General features: G+C 36.8%; 1 protein-coding gene across 1 annotated transcript in view; it reads left to right on the top strand.

The window, feature by feature from the left end:
• Positions 1–21,174, top strand: part of FCHSD2 (FCH and double SH3 domains 2) — a 244,164-nt gene that overhangs the window by 114,380 nt on the left and 108,610 nt on the right. The window contains exon 4 of the mRNA XM_073879594.1: positions 14,064–14,140. Within this exon, the coding sequence (XP_073735695.1) occupies positions 14,064–14,140 (77 nt within the window). The remainder of the gene's footprint in view (positions 1–14,063; positions 14,141–21,174) is intronic.

Here is a 21,174-nt window from a genome sequence, read left to right as displayed (position 1 = left end):
CTTTTTCTTATACCTACTCTTAGAATCTGTTCCATTACTTTGCAGAAGTGCAGATCCAACAAGTATCTTGTCTTTTGCCGAGATATTTACTGTGATCACACACACCCATGACATTATAAATCCTAAAACCACGCTACCAAAATCACGGCTTAGTTTGTGTATGTGTCTGTGTGTTAAATTATGTGTTGCTGTCCTTGATTGGAGGAGGCAACTATGTTGTGAGAGATTTTAGTGAATGCCATACATGAAATTGGGTGAAAACCTAAACTGTTCCTTTATAGAAAGAAAATCTCAGACTTCTTAGTTTGTGTGCGGCATTACTAGATTAAAAAATTTTTTTTGCAATTATTTTTAATTGTGTTAAAATACACGTAACAGAAAACTTAACCATCTCAACTATTTTTAAATGTACAGTGTAGTAGTGTTAAGTTTATTCACATTGTTGTACAATCAATCTCCAGAACTTTTTTATCTTGCGAACAAGCACCATGAAACAAGTACCCATTCCCCCTTCCTACCAGCCCCTGGAACCCACCATTATACTTTCTTTCTGTATGAATTTGGTCTCATACTAGTAGAATCTTACAGCATTTGTCATTTGGTGACTGGCTTATTTCACTTACCATAATGTCCTCAAGGTTCATTCCTGTAGAGCATGTGGCAGAATTTCCTTCCTTTTTAAGGCTGAAGAATATTCCATTGTATCTGTGTATCACATTTTGTTTATCCATTGATGGAGATTTGGGTTGCTTGTACCTTTTGGCTATAGTAAATAATGCTGCTACGAATATGGGTATATAAATATCTATTTGAGCCCCTTCCTTCAATTCTTTTGAGTATTATAACCCAGAATTGGAATTGCTGGATTGTGTGGTAATTCTATGTTTAATTTCTTTTTTTTTTAAGATTGATTTATTTATTTTAAGAGAGAGAGAGTGCAAGTGACCATATTGGGGGAGGGGCAGAAAGAGAGAGAATCTCAAGTAGACTCCCTGCTGAGCTTAACAAGACTAAGCCACCCAGGCACCCCATCTATGTTTAATTTCTTAAGGAACCTCTTTACTGTTTTCTATAGTGGCTGTACCATTTTACATTCTCACCAACAGTGCACAGGGATTCTAATTTCTCTTTGTCCTCGTGGACACTTATTTTCTGCTTTGTTTTGTTGTTTTGATAGTAGCCAAGTAGCTTTTAGATTTTTAATGTATGATCAACATTAAGCAAGAAATTCATGAGTTTGCTTAGTCAATCTTGATTACAGTTTCTTCCCCCTTCCCATACCTGATTAGTTCCAGGTTGTCACTTCTGTTTTGGAGCACCTATTACTAGTTAGTTCTTTTCTCTTTCTACTTCTGAGATCGAATGCAATACCTTCCTAATTAGATCACCCTTCTTCCTCTTTCTCTTCATAATGAATCTTCCACATCAGCACCATGGTCATCATTCTGAAATAAAGATCAGATTGTGGTTCTCTCCTTTAAATGTCAATGGGTAATTTAATGTTTATTGAATGCTTATTAAAAGTGACTTTACCTAAATTTTACATGTCCTATAAGGTGTGAATTTAATTCTGTTTTAAAGTAAGGAAAATAACTGTTAGAGAAGAGATATAACTTGTTTAGCATTGACTGCTAGAAAGTAATGGAGCCAGGATTTAAACCCAGTGTTATCTGACTCCCTGTTCCTTCCTTCTTTTATGCTTGACATATTTGTTCATGCATATCCTTTCCTCTCTCTTTGGTCACTGGGAAATCCTTTATACTTCTTCCTTCAAGGCCCAGATCAAATTATCACTTTTACTGTGAAACTTACCCTAGCTCTCCTTGTCTTCTCTCTCAGATCTCAGCAGTTTTTGCTATTACCCCATAGCACTTTGTATATAACTGTATTTTACCCTTTTCTTGATAAAGGACCATTCAAAAGCAAAATAACATGTTACTTTGTAACAAAGATTTATTGAATTGATTTTGCGAAAAATTGTTTTCTTTGCTGGTATTGTTAGAAGCATTAAGAATGAGGAATTATTGGACACCTGGGTGGCTCAGATGGTTAAGCGTCTGCCTTCGGCTCAGGTCATGACCCCAGGGTCCTGGGATCGAGTCCCGTGTCGGGCTCCCTGCTCCTTGGGAGCCTGCTTCTCCCTCTGCCTCTCTCTCTCTCTCTCTCTCTCTCTCTGTCTTTCATGAATAAATAAATAAAATCTTTAAAAAAAAAAGAATGAGGAATTATGTAGAATAGGATGTCATACATTACCCATATTTTAAGGGAACACTGTAGTGACTGAAACTTTTAGAACAGCTAAATTACAAAACAATGATTTGCATAAAAATTTCTTATTTTATGAAGAGTTTAGTTCAGACTTCTATGTTTATCACAAAATTTAGATTTTATGTAATTTTCACCATCAGTTCACTGCATTAGAGTAAAACACACCTAGGCATAATTTCATACTTAATCTGTTACTAGCATTAGCCTTCACGGCTTAGATTTTTTTTCACTGATCTGATTCCTAAAGCCTAATGACCTTAACCTTAGTTAATGAGGACTCAGTGTTAAAAATAATAGATGTTAAATTAAGAACTTCTCTATGAAAGATACTGTTAAGAAAATGAAAAGATAAGCCAGGGACTGGGAGAAAATATTTGCAAAACATGATCTGATAAAGGACTTGAATCCAGATTATACAAAGAAATCTTAAAACTCAATAATAAGTAAACAAATGACCTAATTAAAAAGTAGGCAAAAGACCTGCACAGATACCTCCACAAGAAAGGCCGATAGCAAAGAAGCATATGATGAAGGATGCTTAGCCTTGTATGTCATTAGGGAATTGCCAGTGAGACACCACTACACACACCTGTTTGAATGACTAAACTCCAAACACTGATAACACCCAATGTTAGCTAGGATGTGGAGCAACAGAACTTTCCAAATTCATGCTAGTAGAAATGCAAAATGGTACAGGCCACTTTTGGAAGTTAAACACAGCCTATCATACGATCAAGCAATTGGACACATCAAATGTGTTCAAAACTGAAGTTGACACAAAAATCTGGACATGAATGTCTATAGCAGCTTTATTCATAATTGGTCAAACCTGGAAGCAATCACGATGTCCTTCAATAGGTGAGTGAATTAATAAACAGTGGTGTATCCAGAAAATGGAATATTATTCAGTGATAAAAGGAATTGAACCATTAAGCCACTAAAAGATGAGGAACCTTAAATGAATATTGTCAGGTAAACAAAGCCAACCTGAAAGGGTTGCAATACTGTATGATTCCAAATATATGACATTCTGAAAAAGGTAAAACTATAGGGACAGTAAAATGATTAGTGTTTGCCAGGGTTTGGGAGGGAGGGCAATGAAGGCAGGATGAGTAGGTAGAGCACAGGGGAGTTTTAGGGTTTATTATGAGAATGCAGTGGTGGGTACATGACATTGTGCATTTGGCAAAACCCACAGAACTGTACAACACAAATAGTGAATCCTAATGTAAACTATGGATTTTAATGTGTCAGTGTTGTTTCATCACTTGTAACAAATATATCACACTAATGCAAGATGTTAATATTAGGGTAATCCATGTAGTCAGGGGGTATATGGGAACCCTGTACTTTCTGTTCAATTTCTCTGTAACCTAAAACTGCTCTAAAAAATAAACTCTATTAATTTAAACATGTATATGTGTAATTGTTCACCAAAATGGGTAATGATTCAGTTCAGCAGTTATTTACCGAGCAAAGACTGAACTATGGTTAGATTTTTATAGCTCTGTGTGTGTGTTTTTTTTTTATAGCTCTGTTTTAAAGAACTTTTAGACAGCCCTCAGCCAAAATATATAGGTATGTTTATAGCAGAGTGGATTGAGTGATCAGAAAGTGTTTTAAACTTCGAAGTAAGACCTGCATTTGAACCCAGGCTTAACTAGCTGGGTGATCTTATAAAAATTACTTAGCCTTTTAAAATTTCTGTTGTGTCTACTGCATAAGGCAGTGGTTTTAAATGTTAGTTAATAAATGTGAAGCATCTGACACATAGTAAGCACTCAAATATTAGTCCTAATGATTAGTTATATGTTCTCCATATAAGAAGGCAAATGAAGACTGGCTTTTACTGGCCCTTATGTTGAGTCACATATTGGTTATTTCTTCTGGATTTTCCCCCTCTAAGGGTCAAGTACATGAAGTTGTTATTTGCTTGCTGATTTGATACATTCCAGTTTCTGCTCTGAAGGAGGAACTGCTTTTACAGCTGTCTTTGAGATCAAGGAGACAGTTGAATCATGCTAATAGAACACTTTTCTTATTGTTTAAAAACAACAGCAACCAATTTGTTCCCCCCTGCCCAGTAAAAACCTTCATGTCAGAGAGGCTTACAAATAGGTATCTGCTAATCTAAGCCTTGAAATAAAACTTCAATAAAAAATTGAAAAATTATAATTTAAACAATGTTTAGTGACTCTAATGATGTTAATAAACCAAAATTATATATATTTTGCTCTAAAAATCTATAAGCCATAATTTATGTTTTCCAACTGATACTGTTTTAAATATTACAAAATAAACTCCCACAAATTTGTTTTTTGCCAACAAATATTAATCTTTATTGGAAGATAACTGTAATACACAGTGAAAAATATTGCCTTTCTTACTAATAGCTTACAGAAATTTGGAAAGAAAAATTTACAAAATGGCGGAAAGAAAAAACATTCATAAAAGTATAGCCATCATTTCTTACTTAAGCAGTCTACTGAAAGTGGAAAGTGAAATAAAAACTATTGAAATATTAGAGGTAAGCTTTAAGTTAGTGCCTTTTAGTCAGTAGGATTTTCTCTTGATTAAAGCTTGCATATAAATTGCTTTGGAAATAAATGGAGGAACTCTATAGGAAAAACCAGACTGGAGGGAAGAAAATGGTTGAAGTGAACATGAAAATGATTAAATAACTGGCATTTAATATTTAACATCGGGTAGATTTGTGGTTGTGCCTCTTAAAGGAAAGATACCTTTTATTAAGCAAACTTCCAAGTTATCTGCTTATATTGGCAACAGCATTATATGAACTGGATATTTAATATGTCCACTCTGTTTACGTCCAACAGGATTTATACATATACTTTCTCTTATGAAATTGTTATAATAGCAACATTAGGGGCGCCTGGGTGGCTCAGTCGTTAAGCGTCTGCCCTTGGCTCAAGTCACGATCCCAGGCTCCTGAGATGGAGCCCCACATCAGGATCTCTGCAGGAAGCCTGCTTCTCCCTCTCCCTCTGCCTGCCTTCCTGTCTGCCTACTTGTGATATCTCTCTCTCTTTCTCTCTGTCAAATAAATAAAATCTTAAAAAAAATAAAATTATAACACTCTAATTTGAATTTATACCAGCTTAACTTCAGAAACATACAAAAACTTTGCTCCTTTACAGCTGTCCCTACTTTTTTCATTTATTGGTGTCATAAAATTACATCTGTGTACATTTTGTGTCCAAAAACATAAAACCAAAAAAATTTTTAATGCATTAGTCTCTTAAGTTATGTAAAAATCAAAAGTACAGTAATACTAGCTTTTAAAGACTATAATCTTTTTTTGTTTTTTAATATTTTTATTTTTTAGGGTGCCTGCGTGGCTCATTCGGTTGAGTGTCTGCCTTCGGCTCGGGTCATGATCTCAGGGTCCTGGGATCGAGTCCCACATCAGTCTCCCTGCTCAGTGGAGAGCCTGCTTCTCCCTCTGCCTGCTGCTCTGCCTGCTTGTGCTCCCTCTCTCTCTCTGTCAAATAAATAAATAAAATCTTTAAAAACATATATATGCATATGTTTTTTAAAGATTTTTATAAATTTGAGAGAGCATGTGAGAAAGAGTGACAGAGACCACAAGTGAAAGGAGAGGGAGAAGCAGGCTCCCCACTGAGCAGGGAGCTCGACATGGGGCTTGATCCCAGGACCCTGGGATCATGACCTGAGCTGAAGGCAGAAGCTTAACCGACTGAGCCACCCAGGCGCCCCAAGGTAACAATTTTTTTAAAAAAGTATTAGTCTCAAATCATAGAGAAAACAAAAAGATTTACAAACCACTGTTATGTTAATACTAGCTTTTATAATTGCCCATATATTTACCTTTAGTGAGATCTTTATTTCTTCTTATAGCTTCAAGCTATTGTCTAGTGTTCTTTCCTCTCACCCTGCAGGAATTCCTTCATTTCTTGCAGAGTAGGTCTAATGGTTACAAACTACTTCAGCTTTTGTTTACCTGGTAGTATCTTAATTTCTCCCTCACTTTTAAAGACAGTTTTACTGGATATAATATTCTTGGTTGGCAGTTTTTTCCCTTTTAACACTTTGAATATATGAATCTCCTGTCTTCTGTCCTTCCAAATTTCCGTTGAGAAATCTGCTGAAAATCTTATTGAAGATCCTTTTGTATGTAGTGATTTGCTTCTCACTGCCCTCAAGATTCTCTCTTTGCTTTTAGACAGTTTGATTATAATGTGTCTCAGTGTGGGTCTCTGAGTTCATCCTATTTGGAATTTGTTGAGTTTCTTGACTGTTTATATTCATGTCTTTTGTCAAATATGGAAAGTTTTTGGCCATTTTTTCTTCATATAATCTCTCTGTCCCTTCTTCTCTCTTTTCTTCTTCTAGGACTCCCACAGTTTATATGTAGGTCCACTTGAATGGTGTCCTAAAAGTTTCTTAGACTCTGACTTTTCTTCAGTAGGGGATAGGTATGCAACAATGACTGCCCACCTTTGTGTTGGTACCTCTGTGTCTCCACCTCCTAGATCACCTACCGATCAGCAATCAGTAATCAGAGCACAGATCCCTGATATTTGGAGGACAGGGCCCTTACTGTCCACCCTATCTTCTGCAGGCTATTTCAAGAATAAGTGTATGGCTGCCTACCCACTGGGCTGGGAGGTAAGAGGTAACTACTACTGAACTAAGTGCAGAAATTGGCTGAAATTTATTTCATTTAATGTCCAAGCTGTCCCCTGGAAATTGTAACCCTTGAAAAGACTTCTGAGTTCCAGACATACAAATGGCCAGCAGACACATGAAAAAGTTCTCAACATCACTTGGCATCAGGAAATACAAATCAAAACCACAGTGAGATAGCATCTCAGTGAGATACCACATCACACCCATCAGAATGGCTAAAAGTAACAAGTCAGGAAATGACAGATGTTGGCAAGGATGCAGAGAAAGGGGAACTCTCTTACACTGCTGGTGGGAATACCAACTGGTGCAGCCACTCTGGAAAACAGTATGGAGCTTCCTCAAGAAGTTGAAAATAGAGCTATCATATGATCCAGCAATTACACTAGTAGGTGTTTATCCCAAAGATACAAATGTAGTGATCCAGAGGGACACATGCTTCCCAGTGTTTATAGCAGCAATGTCCACAATAGTCAAACTATGGGAAGAATCCAGATGTCCATTGACAGACGAATGGATAAAGATGTGTGTACACACACACACACACACACACACACACACACACACACACAATGGAATATTATGCAGCCATCAAAAATTTGAAATCTTGCCATTTGCAATGACGTGGATGGAACTAGAGGGTATTATGCTAAGCAAAATAAGTCAGTCAGAGAAAGCCAATTACCATTTCACTCATATGTGGAATTCAAGAAACAAAACAGAGGAGCATAGAGGAAGGGAGGAAAAAATAAAACAAGATGAAATCAGAGAGGGAGGGGTGCCTGGGTGGTTCAGTTGTTAAGCATCTGCCTTCGACTCAGGTCATGATCCCAGGGTCCTGGGATCGAGCCCCGCATTGGGCTCCCTGCTCCACGGGAAGCCTGCTTCTCCCTCTCCCACTCCCCCTGCTTATGTTCCCTCTCTCGCTATGTCTCTCTCTGTGAAATAAATAAATAAAATCTTAAAAAAAAAAAAAAGAAATCAGAGGGGGAGACAAACTGAAAGAGACTCTTAACCATAGGAAACAAACTGAGGGTTGCTGGAGGGAAGGAGGGTGGAGGGTTGGGGTAACTGGGTGATGGGCATTAAAGAGGACACATGATGCGATGAACACTGGGTGTTATATACAACTGATGAATCGCTGAACCCTACCTTTGAAACTAATAATACACTGTATGTTAATTAATTGAATATAAATAAAATTTAATTAAAAAAATAAGACTTCAGAGTTCGAGAATAGTTATATGAGATAGATTCTGCCTTTGAGTCTGTTGTCTGGGCTGGAAGACAGCTTTCTGCTGCTTCATATTCCACAATCTTCCCAGAGTCCTCTCTTACAATAGTCTTTTTTTTTAAATTTTTTATTGTTATGTTAATCACCATATATTACATAATTTGTTTTGGTGTAGTGTTCCATGATTCATTGTTTGTTCATAACACCCAGTGCTCCATGCAGAATGTGCCCTCTTTAATACCCATCACCAGGCTAACCCATCCCCCTACCCTCCTCCCCTCTAGAAACCTCAGTTTGTTTTTCAGAGTCCATCATCTCTCCTGGTTCGTCTCCCCCTCTGACTTACTCCCCTTCATTCTTCCTCTCCTGCTATCTTCTTCTTTTTTCTTTTTTTTTTCCTCAAAATATGTTGCGTTATTTGTCTCAGAAGTACAGATCTGTGATTCAACAGTCTTACACAATTCACAGCGCTCACCGTAGCACATATCTTCCCCAATGTCTATCACCCAGCCACCCCATCCCTCCCACCCCCGACCACTCCAGCAACCCTCAGTTTGTTCCTGAGATTAAGAATTCCTCATATCAGTGAGGTCATATGATACATGTCTTTCTCTGATTGACTTATTTCACTCAGCATAACACCCTCCAGTTCCATCCACGTCGTTGCAAATGGCAAGATCTCATTCCTTTTGATGGCTGCATAATATTCCATTGTGTATATATACCACATCTTCTTTATCCATTCATCTGTCGATGGACATCTTGGCTCTTTCCACAGTTTGGCTATTGTGGACATTGCTGCTATAAACATTGGGGTGCACGTAGTGGGAATATAACTCAGGAACTGCAGGCTGGAAGAGATGCATAGGACAAAGCATATGAGAAGGAGTGTGGAGCTTCTTTGCCCTCTCTGGGTATACCACTCTCCCAGTACATTCACTCTCCATTAGAAGTATGTTAGCTGTAGGTTTTTCATATACGCCCTTACTAGGTTAAGGAATGGTCCTTCTGCTTCTAGTTTCTTGAGAGTTTTTAATCATGAATGAATGTTAAATTTCATGTTTTTTTTTTTATTTGGTTCTCAAATCAGATAGGATAAGTCATTTAAAATGTCGTGAGATCTTGTTTTTTCTTGGGGCACCTGGGTGACTCAGTCAGTTAAGCGTCTGCCTTTGGCTCAGGTCATGATCCCAGAGTCCTGGGATCGAGCCCTGCATTGGGCTCCCTGTTCAGTGGGGCGTCTGCTTCTCCCTCTCCCTCTGCCCCTCTCCTCTGCTCGTGCTCTCTCTCTGTCTCAAGTAAAATCTTAAAGATGTTGTTTTTTCTTATGTAATTAAACAAAATTAATCTTATTTTTGATAAAAGGAAAAGGCTAAAAATATGTAATGTTTAATACATGAGGTTAAGATTAATATTATGTTTATTGTGTACTTTTAAATAATATGCTGATTAATGCTAACTGCAATTATGAACCACAGGAAAGAATGAAAAATATTTCAAAACTTTCTTTAAGGGTAAGGGTGAAGTTCTCCATTATTATTAAAGTAATTTAAGAATAGTAAAGACAATTATTGTATAATTTATGTCAGTTTGAGAACTATCCTGCTTATGCAATGGACTTGTTAATTTTTAAAAGTCATTTGCATAATTTGGGAATGTCATAGCAAAAAGGTGTATAGTATATAAATTAACATGGTATCTGGGGCACCTGGGTGGCTCAGTTGGTTAAGCATCTGACTTCGGCTCAGGTCGTGATCTCGGGGTCCTGGGAATGAGCCCCATGTAGGGCTCCCTGTTTTGGCGGGGGGTGGAGGGGGAGCGGTGTGGAGTGTGCTTGTCCCTCCCCCCGCCCCTCCTCCCGCTCATGCACGCCCTCTCTCTCTCTCAAATGAATAAATAAAATCTTAAAAAAAAATAACATGGGGTCCTATAATTTTGAAGAGCCATCTGATGGCCGACCCTTAGTAAAATTTAAATATTAGTTTCTCTGTATGTTAAGGGGATGGGACGGGTATGGAATAACCTGTGTGAGCCATGGAGCACATTCTTGCTCAGCTTGCTGTGGCAAATGGGCAAAAGGTTAAGCCATCAGTTCATTTCCCAGTGTCTGCTGAACAGTGGCTTTCTTTGTGTTGCTTCACTTGTTAGAGCAATATAGCAAGTGTTATTGAGAGGTAAAACAAAGCAAGTCTTACATCAGACACTGATAGCTTTTTAAAAGGTTGGAATGGGATGTTATTGGCTGTTCCAAAGAGTATATTGATAGTACATTTTTATGGAAACCACTGCTGCAGAGTAAACTATATTGGAAATCAAATCAACGTGGTCCATCAGTGATGCTCAGTTAAATATAAATAAGTATTATATGGCTAGTGCACCAATTTTAGGGAATAATGTTGTGGCATGGGGGAGTGATTTAAAAAAAAACAAAACACTTCTTAGAAAATTTCTGGCCATAGATTTTTCTTAGCCACTTAATTAGGATAGATTTTATTTTCTGTGTATACAGGCTTTTTATTCATAAGATGTAGCTTTAAGTATAACTTAAAAGGGAAACTTAATTTAAGTATAGAATGCTTTCAAAGACATGAAATGTTATTTAAGACCTTTCCTATAATGGCCATGGAGTATTTCTTGAGCAGCGATACAGGATAGATCTTGAACAGCTGCATGGAGCACACAGAAGTCATGATTCCTGCCTCTGTGAACTAACTTGAATAAAGTCTTTCATCTAAAGATCTCACTGTTTATCTATTTCATGAATCCCTCATCTCATCTCTGAAGGGTTCATTCAGTTTAATACAGTTCAACTTTGTGGTTCAGAGCTCTAGAAATTGCTATTGTAACTTACAATGCACAGAAAAAGATAAGTTAAAGTAATTTCAGAAATTTTCTTAAAGAATTAGATAAAATCCACTCTAAAATGATGGTTTTTTGGCAAAGATTTAGAATGGTAAGTAGGGATTCAGATTCAAACCTAACTAGTTTTATATGATCTTAAGTAAATTATGGTATTCTCTTAGATGTCCAGTTTCTCTGTGGTTATAACAAGACCTAACAGAGTTAAGAGAAACAAATGTGTTGAAATGCTTGTCAAGTTAATTTGTTTTATATAAATTTTGAGTGCTGTCATTCTGCCTTCTTAGTCCTACTCATAATCTGAGGCTCATATATAATGATCTGTATGAAATGTTCTGCAACGACTTTGGCAGTCATTAAACTGAGTAAGTCAGCTATCATTTCATTTAAATGTAAATTGTTAAGAAAATATCAGGTGATCTTTTCCTCACCTGGGAATTACATCACATATTTCCACTTATTTGGTAGTAACCATGTGTTACCTCCCATTTTATGTTACATACTTCTTATTCCTGTCCATATATTATGAGTTCTTTTCGTTTATTTGAACCTGCACAATAATTAATGTGCAGTGCCTTCTAGGGATGGAATAAATTCTGGTACTTTTGGTTTTCATTGCTTTGGAGTATCCACACATATGTTTTCTTCCAATAGTGGAAATGGTCAAATTTGACTGTAATTTTTACAAAGGAACTTATTTATTATACTTAAACCACCTGGTCATAATCTTAGAAATCTAGTACATTTTTTTTTCTCCCCTGAAGAAAAGTGAGGAACCAGAGAAATTTTGATTTAGACATTTCTAACTCAGAATGGCAAAAACACAAAAGGAGTTTGGGTATTATACATTGGAAATAGAATAATGTAGGTGGTATTTATTTGTGCAATTAGTGAATGTTATTGGCATCAACTAAATGCTAGCTTCTTTGCTATAGCCTGGAGACATCGTGATTTAAAAAAAAAAGGTAAGATGCCTACTTGATGGAGTTTATAATCAGTAAACAGATAAAATATATTTAAACCAGATAGTAACAACATAATAAGGATTATGAATAAGTGGGGGTGGTGTGAGACAGTAACTGGGTGGAGGAGGGTGAGTTACTCTTTATGATTAGAAAAAGCCTCTTAGAGAAAGACACAAAGACCTGAAGAATAAGGTAGTACCTAGACTGTGGTCTCTGAATCTTGTTTCTCTCTGAAAGGAATCAGAATTCCTTAGAAAACTAGCTTAGCAGATCTGGAGTAGAAACTGTAAAAGAAAAACAAAGAAACTATCAAAGCCTATTGGGGTCATGATGTGGTAGCCAACTGGGAGGGACTCCTTACCACAGATTAACAATTATAGAATCAAAAGAGTAGTGACTGCAGTAAGTTGAAACACATCCATTATTTAAAATATATGAGTTCATAATGTTACTTTAAAAATTCATTGTTCACCTTTGGGCAAAACTGGACAACCAAATATTTATCTTGCCTTTCTTCTAAGAACTGTACCTCAGGATAACCAAATAGTTCGGGAGAGGTAGCTCTTTAAAAAAGAATTCCAGCTAGTAACTGCAGAAAGAAGAATAAACTATTCTATTTTGATGAAATGAAGTTAAATACCTAGGAAATTTTCACATTTTCCTATATATAATTTTGAATATTTGGTGTTAGGAAATTTAAAAATCAGCTTAAAGGGAGGGTGGTGAGAGTTCAGGTAGGAATGGGCATGATGGGAAGATATTTCATGCAAATAGCAATATGAAGAAGGTACAAAGGTGAAAAAGTATTCTACATATTCAGGGAAATCTTAGTGATTGGGCTGCCCAAAGTGCAAGGTATGTAAATGGAAGTATTGTGCATATGCAATTGTGAGTTCTCAGAAAACAGTGCCTTGCAGTAGCAAAACCAAACTATTGCCAAGTTCAGGAGGAACTTGAGGTTCAAAGGAGCTTCTCTACAGTTCCTGCTACCCTTTGGGTTCATTGAAATAATGATAAATAGAAGCACTCAACAGTGGATTTAATTCAACAGTGGATTTAATGCCAAATTGATTTGGCAGTAGACCTTAGTAGAAGGGTGCCATATATAGAGTGCAGCATTGATTTTTCTTAGGCAGCCTCTGCTTAAAGTAGGCAATCTGTTAATTAATGTGATTGTTCTTCATCTCAGCATTTTATTTATTCTGTTTGAAGTTGCATGTAGAGATGAGTATCCTAAGGTAGATGATTTCTAATCCTGTACATTGAACCCTGTTAGAGTGTTAGGAGACCACATATGTTCCCATCTAAAAGTAATACATTCTGTGTTCAGAGTGAGTAGTTTAATCTCACTTGCCAATAAAATAGTCTTCTCTGTTCAAATCCTGGTACCCACAGTACCTGGTGTAGACAAATACTGTTTTTTCCACATTCATTTTGTGTGGATAACAGTAAGTAGGTATATTTCTTTGTAAAACTAATTTCTTTATTTGAAGTGATCTGTGCCATGATATTATTTAAAAAGAAAAAAAAACCTTAAAATCTGTCTTGAATCAAAATGACTACTATGGAATAGTTAGCACCAAGGTATGTTCACTAATTTTACATGCGAACATGTATCTGCCCCAAACTGAAAGTGTTGTTGCCTTTCATGATATACGAAAGTTTGGATTTAGAAATGTGGTCCACGCCACAGCAGAAGAATGGTGGGGAATTGAGATGTCGAGCGGTGTAATCGGAGCTCTGGGGAGGTGGACAGATGTGTTCCCTGTGATATTCCAGAGGTAGTTTGTTTTTATGGCTGGTCAGATAGTTTGGTGACGTGAAAAGCATATTGACTAAGTTTCAATTTTTTCAGCCTTATACTCACCCTTTCCTAAAAATGGAGACAAAAGAGGACTGTGACAAGAATGAACCAGGTTATAATGTTTTACCATTTATCATTGGTCCTTCTGAGTTAAATTGACATTTGAAAAGATGAGATTTGCCAAATAATATACTTTAAGGAAAAGAGCTTCTTTTATGGCACAGTGCTTATTTTATAAAATATGTATATATATGTATTTTAACAGGGTATCCAGAAGTTGGCTAGTCAGTATCTGAAGAGAGATTGGCCTGGAATAAAAGCTGATGATCGGAATGATTACAGGTAACTTATTAGTAAATAGATCTTGCCCATTTTCTCTAAAAAATGGTTTCATTCAGAGCCATGTCACATATAGATAATGTAGACTTCAGTGTTTTAAAAAATTGCTTTTTTTTGCTAGGTTTTTAGACATAATTTCAAAATTATCAGAAAATGTTAATGTTCTATAACATGTAAATAGTATGTATAAAATAGTTTTCTTATGTATTAAGCCAAGTTGTGTTTTGTTTACTTGATTACTTACCCACATAAGGAATTTAAAGAAGGTAGATCAGAATGGAACGCAAATTGTTTTCTCAGTGACCTATAGATAAAACATATTATTGCAACAATAATGAAACAAGATTGTAGTGTTCTGTCGTGTTTTTTAATTCTGAAATTATAAATTTGGAGAGGTGGAATTTTGTGAGCCTAGGGAAAAGTTTTACACACACACACACACACACACACACACACACACACAGAATAGGGTATTCAGAAATTGGCTGTTCAGTATCCCACATACAAATTTTAAAGAAGGTGGATGATAATGGAATATAAATTGTGTCCTCAGTGACCTACAGATATGTTTAAAGTATTTGTAATTTTGTTTAGGATTTTATGTCTTTTTTTTTTTTTGAAGTTAATTTGGAAGTGTTTATTGGCTTTTATGCTCAAGACTGTCCTTAGTATTAAGGGAACCAGAACTCAAAGACAAGATTTCAGAGCTTGCAGTTAAAACTAATGCCTATGACACAATAGCAGAGAGAACCCAGGATAATTAAGAATCAGTATTCAAGTGTATGGCATGGAGTCTGAATATGAAGTCATGTTGCTGGATTGTCAGTGAAGACTGACATCACCAGGTAAATTCCTAATAGCATTAGAAAACTGAAAGATAAATAAGAAATTACAGCAGTTATTCACAGTTGCAGGACTGACTGATAACGGGGATGGGACATGATCAGCTTTAAGTAATAGATTTATATAATTGCAGTATAGATTAATAGAGCAAAACAGGAAACTAAACAAAACTAGATTTTCTTGTGGACTTTCCAGTATCTTTAAAATTTAGCTAAGAGGGAAAGAGGGAAGAGGTGAAATTGTAGACAAAAGAGACAAGTAGAGCAAAAACCTTGAATGAGAGAAAGAATGTTAAATAGTTCAGTATTGCTAGCATGAAGAAAGCCTGCCCAAGGAAGATTACTAGCTGGAGAATAAAGGACTCCAGCTTAGTTAGGATGTATTCTAAATTTGTTTGAAATTCAGGATTAAGGTTACCAAAGAAGTAAGGATAGAAAGGCTCTGCTCCCTGAGTAGCTTGAACAACCTTATTTCTAAAAGTATGTTAAGCCAACTTTTACTGAATATTTACTAAATACCAGACACCATGCTAGGAATTTCAACTTATCTTGTAATTATCAAAACAACCCTGCAAGGTACATATAGTCACCCTCCTTTTTATATGTTAGGAAATTAAGTCTCAGGTTATACACCTTATTACTCAAGGTCACACCACTGTTTAAACAGTCATTGATTCATTCTTTATTCATGAGATGGATGTAAAATATCTACTACATGCTAGCTGTTAAAATACATTTTAGGATCAGAGAGACTGTGAGGTGTGGTGCCTGTCCTTACAGAACTTATAGGAGATAGCTACTGTAAATAGTTGTGGTATTGGGTTAGGAGTGGAGAGGTGCATTAGGACTGTAGAGGAAAACCGAGGCTTCTAAATCTGAATCTTAAAGAATATACAGGAGTTTGCTAGGGTTGAGCAAAAGGAATTCTAAGCAGAAGTAATGCCTTAAAGGCATGGAGGCATGAGAAAATATGGATGTTAGGTAACCTAGCAGTTCTCCTGGCTGGTGTGAAGTATATGGGTTGGAGGGTGAGAGAGGAGGTGGACCCAAAGGATACATAGACAGGCGTTGGGAAGGACTTTGCATATTAAAGTTTCTTTTCTTATTCAGAAGATAATGGAAGCATTGAAAAATTTCCGCAAGAAGAACGACATGTTCAACTTCACTTTTAATAGTATGAAGGTGGATTAAAGAGATGTGAAGAATTTGGAAAGGATAAAATTACAGGAGTTTAATTTCTCATTGTCTCTTATTTGAACAATGAAAATTAGCAGTAGAAATTAGGTTGTGGGGGAGATTTCAGTGGTATTTAGGAAACGGAAGTTAGAGGACTTAGAATTGATTTGGCAGAGTTTTGGTTTTTGTGTCTGTCATATTTGTTCTGAGACAAACTATAAACAGTTTTCTATAACTGTCAAACTAGAATGTAGTTTTCTCAGTATCTAAAATAGCTCTTAGAACATAGAAAGCACTTGGTAATAAATATTTACTGAATGAAGAATGAAGTAGAGGGAGAGAGAGGAAGGACTAAAGAATGACCCCAAGGTTTGGTTTTTGTTGTTGTTGTTGTTTTAATTTAATTTTATTTAAATTCAATTAATTAACATATAGTATATTATTAGTTTCAGAGGTAGAGTTCAGTGATTCATCAGCTGCATATAACACCCAGTGCTCATCACATCATGTGCCCTCCTTAATGCCCATCACCCAGTTACCCATCCCCCACAACCTGCCCTCCAGCAACTGTTTGTTTCCTATAGTTAAGTGTCTCTTATGATTTGTCTCCCTGCTTATTTTGTCTTACCTTATTTTTCCCACCCTTCTCCTATGATCCTGTTTTGTTTCTTAAATTCCACATATAAGTGAAATCATATAATTGGCTCTCTCTGTTTGACATATTTTGCTTAGCATAATACCCTCTAATTCCATCCACGTCATCGCAAATGGTAAGATTTCTTTTTCTTTGATGGCTGAGTCCCCCACCCCCAGTGACCCCTAGGTTTTTTAATTTAGGTAGCTGAAAGGATGATGGTGGCCTTGTGAAAAAAGGTAATAGAAAGATCAGGATCAAGGGTGAGAATGGCAATTACCAGTTTTTTTTGTTTATTAGGAATTTATTTTAGTTCTAGTTGTCTTAAATTTCTTTTAACTTTTTTTGTATTTATATTTGTATTTGTGTTTTAAAAATTCTTACCAAAGTAATACATGTGCAACAGAGTATAAAGAGTATGAAGTGCAGCCTCACCCTCTTTCCCAAGCCTCTCATTCACACTGATTGTATGTTTTTATTAACTCTTCAGCTTGGGAACCAAAAAGTCTAACTTCCCTTAGAGTAAGTGCTGTTAAAAGCATATGGCCTTTTCTTCTATATTTCTCCCGTGTGACACATACATGAACATACACAGTTTTGTTCTTAACAGAGCTGGAATTATTGTATACATATGCTTCTATAATGCTGCCCCCCCCACCACACTTAAGAAGTCTGTTTAGACATCCTTTTATGTCAATATGTTCAGGTCCCCCATTCTTTTAAATAGTTGTGTTAGTGTTATAATATGGGTAGACTGTAGTTTTGTTACCTATTTTTTGGTTTGTAATAATTCAGTTTATTACTATTGCAAATAATGCTGCAGTGGATAATGCATGTATGCATGTAGTTATATCTTTGTGCACTATGAAAGTATATCTATGGGGTGAATTCTTTTTATTTATAAATTATATTTTTATTTATAAATTCTTAAAGGGGGAGATGCTGAGTCAAGGGTTTATGCATTTAAAATGTTGACATTTTAAATTATACTTCATAAACTCTATATCAATGTATTTTACATTTCTTTTTTTTTAAGATTTTATTTATTTGACAGAGACAGACACAGTGAGAGAGGGAACACTAGCAGGGGGAGTGGGAGAGGGAGAAGCAGGCTTCCCGGGGAGTAGGGACCCCGATGCGGGGCTCCATCCCAGGACCCTGGGATCATGACCTGAGCCGAAGGCAGACGCTTAACGACTGAGCCATCCAGGCGCCCCTGTATTTTGCATTTCTTCTAATGTATTAGAATTTTTATTTTTTACCAAAAGAGCACGTGATTAGTCTTTTAAAATATGTCAGTCTGATGAAACATAAACTATTTAATGGCATTAAACTACCCCCATTTGCCTTAAAACTAGACAACTGACTACTTCCCTTGGACTTTTTTTTTTTTTTTTTTTTTAGTCTTTTAGGGCAGATTTTCAGCTCTTAGTCTGTTTAGGCTGTTACAACAAAATACCACAGACTGGATGGCTTATAAGTAACAAATTTATTTCTCATCATTCTGGAGGTTGGAAGTCCAAGACCAGGATGCCCGCATGGGTTCTGGGGAAGTCCCTCTTCTCAGTTGCAGGATTCTCAACTTCTAGCATGTTCTTATATGGTGGAAGGGGTTTGGGAGCTCTTGAGGGGTCTCTTTTTAAAAGGGCACATTATAATCTGCCTTATGACCTAATCACCTCCCCAAAGCCGCACCTCCTGATACCATCGTCTTTGGAGGTTAGGATTTCCACATATGAATTTTGGGGGGGACACAGACATTCAGACCATAGCAGGTCCTTTCTATATGTGTTTCTCAAAGTTCCTTCAGCTCTCGAGTGACTGTTCTAAGTAATCTTATCTGTCTTATTCCTGTCTTTATATATTGCCTATAAATTAGTAATGATTGTATGTTTTTATTAACTCTTCAGCTTGGGAACCAAAAAGTCAGCTGCCTCCAAGTTTGACTTCTTTCTAGATCTCATCCTGTCTTAGGAATGTTAAAGAGCAGCTTCTCTGCCTGTGATCTCTCCCTTTCATAATTTCATTAGCTACAATACCACCAACTTCCAGCGTGTCTTTGTAAAATAGGCCTAGTGTCACTCCCCTGCTTGAAAATCGCCTGTTTCTCTTTGCCAATGGATGAAATTTAAAAGTTTGTTTGTTTATTTTTAGTTTGTTTATTAAATAATTTTTTTAGAGAGAGAGCATGAGTGGGGAGGAGAGGGAGAGAGAGAATCTAAAGCAGGCTCCACACTGTACTTGATCTCAATCTCATGACCCTGAGATCATGACCTGAGCTGAAATCAAGAGTCGGACACTTAACTGACTGAGCCACCCCAGGCACCCCCAAAATATTTTTAAATATCAAAGCTATGAAGAAAACTGGCCCCAAATTACCTTTCTCTCCTCATCTATGGCCATTTCTCCTTTTCTTTTTTTTTTTTTTAAGATTTTATTTATTTATTTGAGAGAGAGAATGAGAGACAGAGAGCACGAGAGGGAAGAGGGTCAGAGGGAGAAGCAGACTCCCCGCTGAGCGGAGAGCCCGATGCAGGACTCGATCCCGGGACTCCAGGATCATGACCTGAGCCGAAGGCAGTCGCTTAACCAACCGAGCCACCCAGGCGTCCCCCATTTCTCCTTTTCTTATCCTTAGTTCCCTAACCTGTGGACACCTCAAGCTGCAGTTGGTATTGCAGTTCTTACCACACCTCAAATAGACTTAAATCAGTCATCCTCCCTGCCTTTACCTCTGTTACCTACACTTAGAATATTCTCCCTTCTTATTAGCAAGAATAGCACTACACGAACACTTATTTATTTATTTATTTATTTATTTTAAAGATTTTATTTATTTATTTGACAGAGAGAGACACAGCAAGAGAGGGAACACAAGCAGAGGGGGTAGGAGAGGGAGAAGCAGGCTTTCCATGGAGCAGGGAGCCTGATGCTGGGCTCGATCCCAGGACCCTGGGATCATGACCTGAGCTGAAGGCAGATGCTTAATGACTGAGCCACCCAGGTGCCCCTGAACACTTACTTATTAAACACTATATTTTCTCCTTGTTATCTGTTACTATATAGATTAATCTTTAAATTATGAGCTCATATGCCACATTTTCTAGAATCTTCCTGATGTGTACAGTGTTACATTTTTAGGCCTAGGCAAGATGTATGATTTTGTTTATTAATTTTAGTTTTACTTTTTATTTTGAAATAGTTGTGGATTCATATGCAGTTGTAAAAACTAATACCAAGAGCCCTCTTATACTCTTCACCCAGTTCTCCCAGTGGTAATAACTTACATAACTGCAACACAGTATGACAGCCAGGAAACTTATATTGATAGAGTCCACCAATCTAATTCAGAATTCACCAGTTTTACATGCACTCATTTGTGTGTGTACATATTAAATTCTGTAGGGTTTTATCACATTTGTAGATTTGTGTGACCACCACCACAGTCAAAGTAAATTGTTTGGTTTGTTTCTTAATTATGATTGTCCCTGGTAAAGTTTTCTCTCTTTTCCATTGTGATATCCATATGGGAGATAGGCCAGCATGATTTTAGGTGGTATATGGATGAACATTTTTTAAGTTTTACTAGTTATAACTTAATTATTGTGGCAAGTGTCCTTTGTTTTTCAGTTAGAGTATGAAGTTATAAAATACCATTTTAATTTAAAATAAGACTCATTTTAACAAAAAAAGGTAAGAAAATAATAGCGTAGTAGATATTGAGGCAAAAATTACGTTAGGCATACACAAAGGACTTAGGATACACAAAGCGCTTGGTACCTTTATTAGAGTGAAGAGACCCTTCTTTTTTGTTAGCATTATTACTGGGACCAAGAGCAATCTTCTATCAGCAGCAGAGCAGAGTTTGGTAGCCAGACAGATCTGGGTTCACATCTAGACTGCGTCATTCCCTCCTCTCTTTCCTCCACTAACTATGTATTGAATGCTTGCTGTGCCAGACCCTGTTCTAGGTGCTGAAGATACAAGACTTAATAAAACAAAGCTTCTGCTGCATGGAGCCTACATTCTAGTGAGAGGAGACAAGACAATAAACATACGAATAATTAAACATTATGTATCGGTGATAAGGAGAGTGAGCATAGTAAGGAGAACACAGTGTCGTGGGAAGTGGTGGCACCGCCTTGGCTGTATTGTGTAGAGCACAGACTTTAGGGAAATGAGCAAAAGCAGAGAGGTCATTTAGGGGGCTGTTTCAGTAATCCAAGCACAAGATAATGCTCCCCAAACCAGGATAGTAGCAGTGGAGGAGACAGTAATCAGATTCCATAATATTTTTAAAGTCTACTGAACAGGATTTCTGGGTAGATCAAATGTGGGATATGAGAGAAAAAGGAAAAATCGGTGATGACTCTAGGGCTTCTGGC

Source organism: Callorhinus ursinus, unplaced genomic scaffold, assembly GCF_003265705.2.
Source record: "Callorhinus ursinus isolate GAN/ISIS: 27379988/994484 unplaced genomic scaffold, GSC_fseal_2.0 scaffold35, whole genome shotgun sequence".
NCBI classification, from domain to species: domain Eukaryota; kingdom Metazoa; phylum Chordata; class Mammalia; order Carnivora; family Otariidae; genus Callorhinus; species Callorhinus ursinus.
This window is presented reverse-complemented; position numbering and strand designations above follow the sequence as displayed.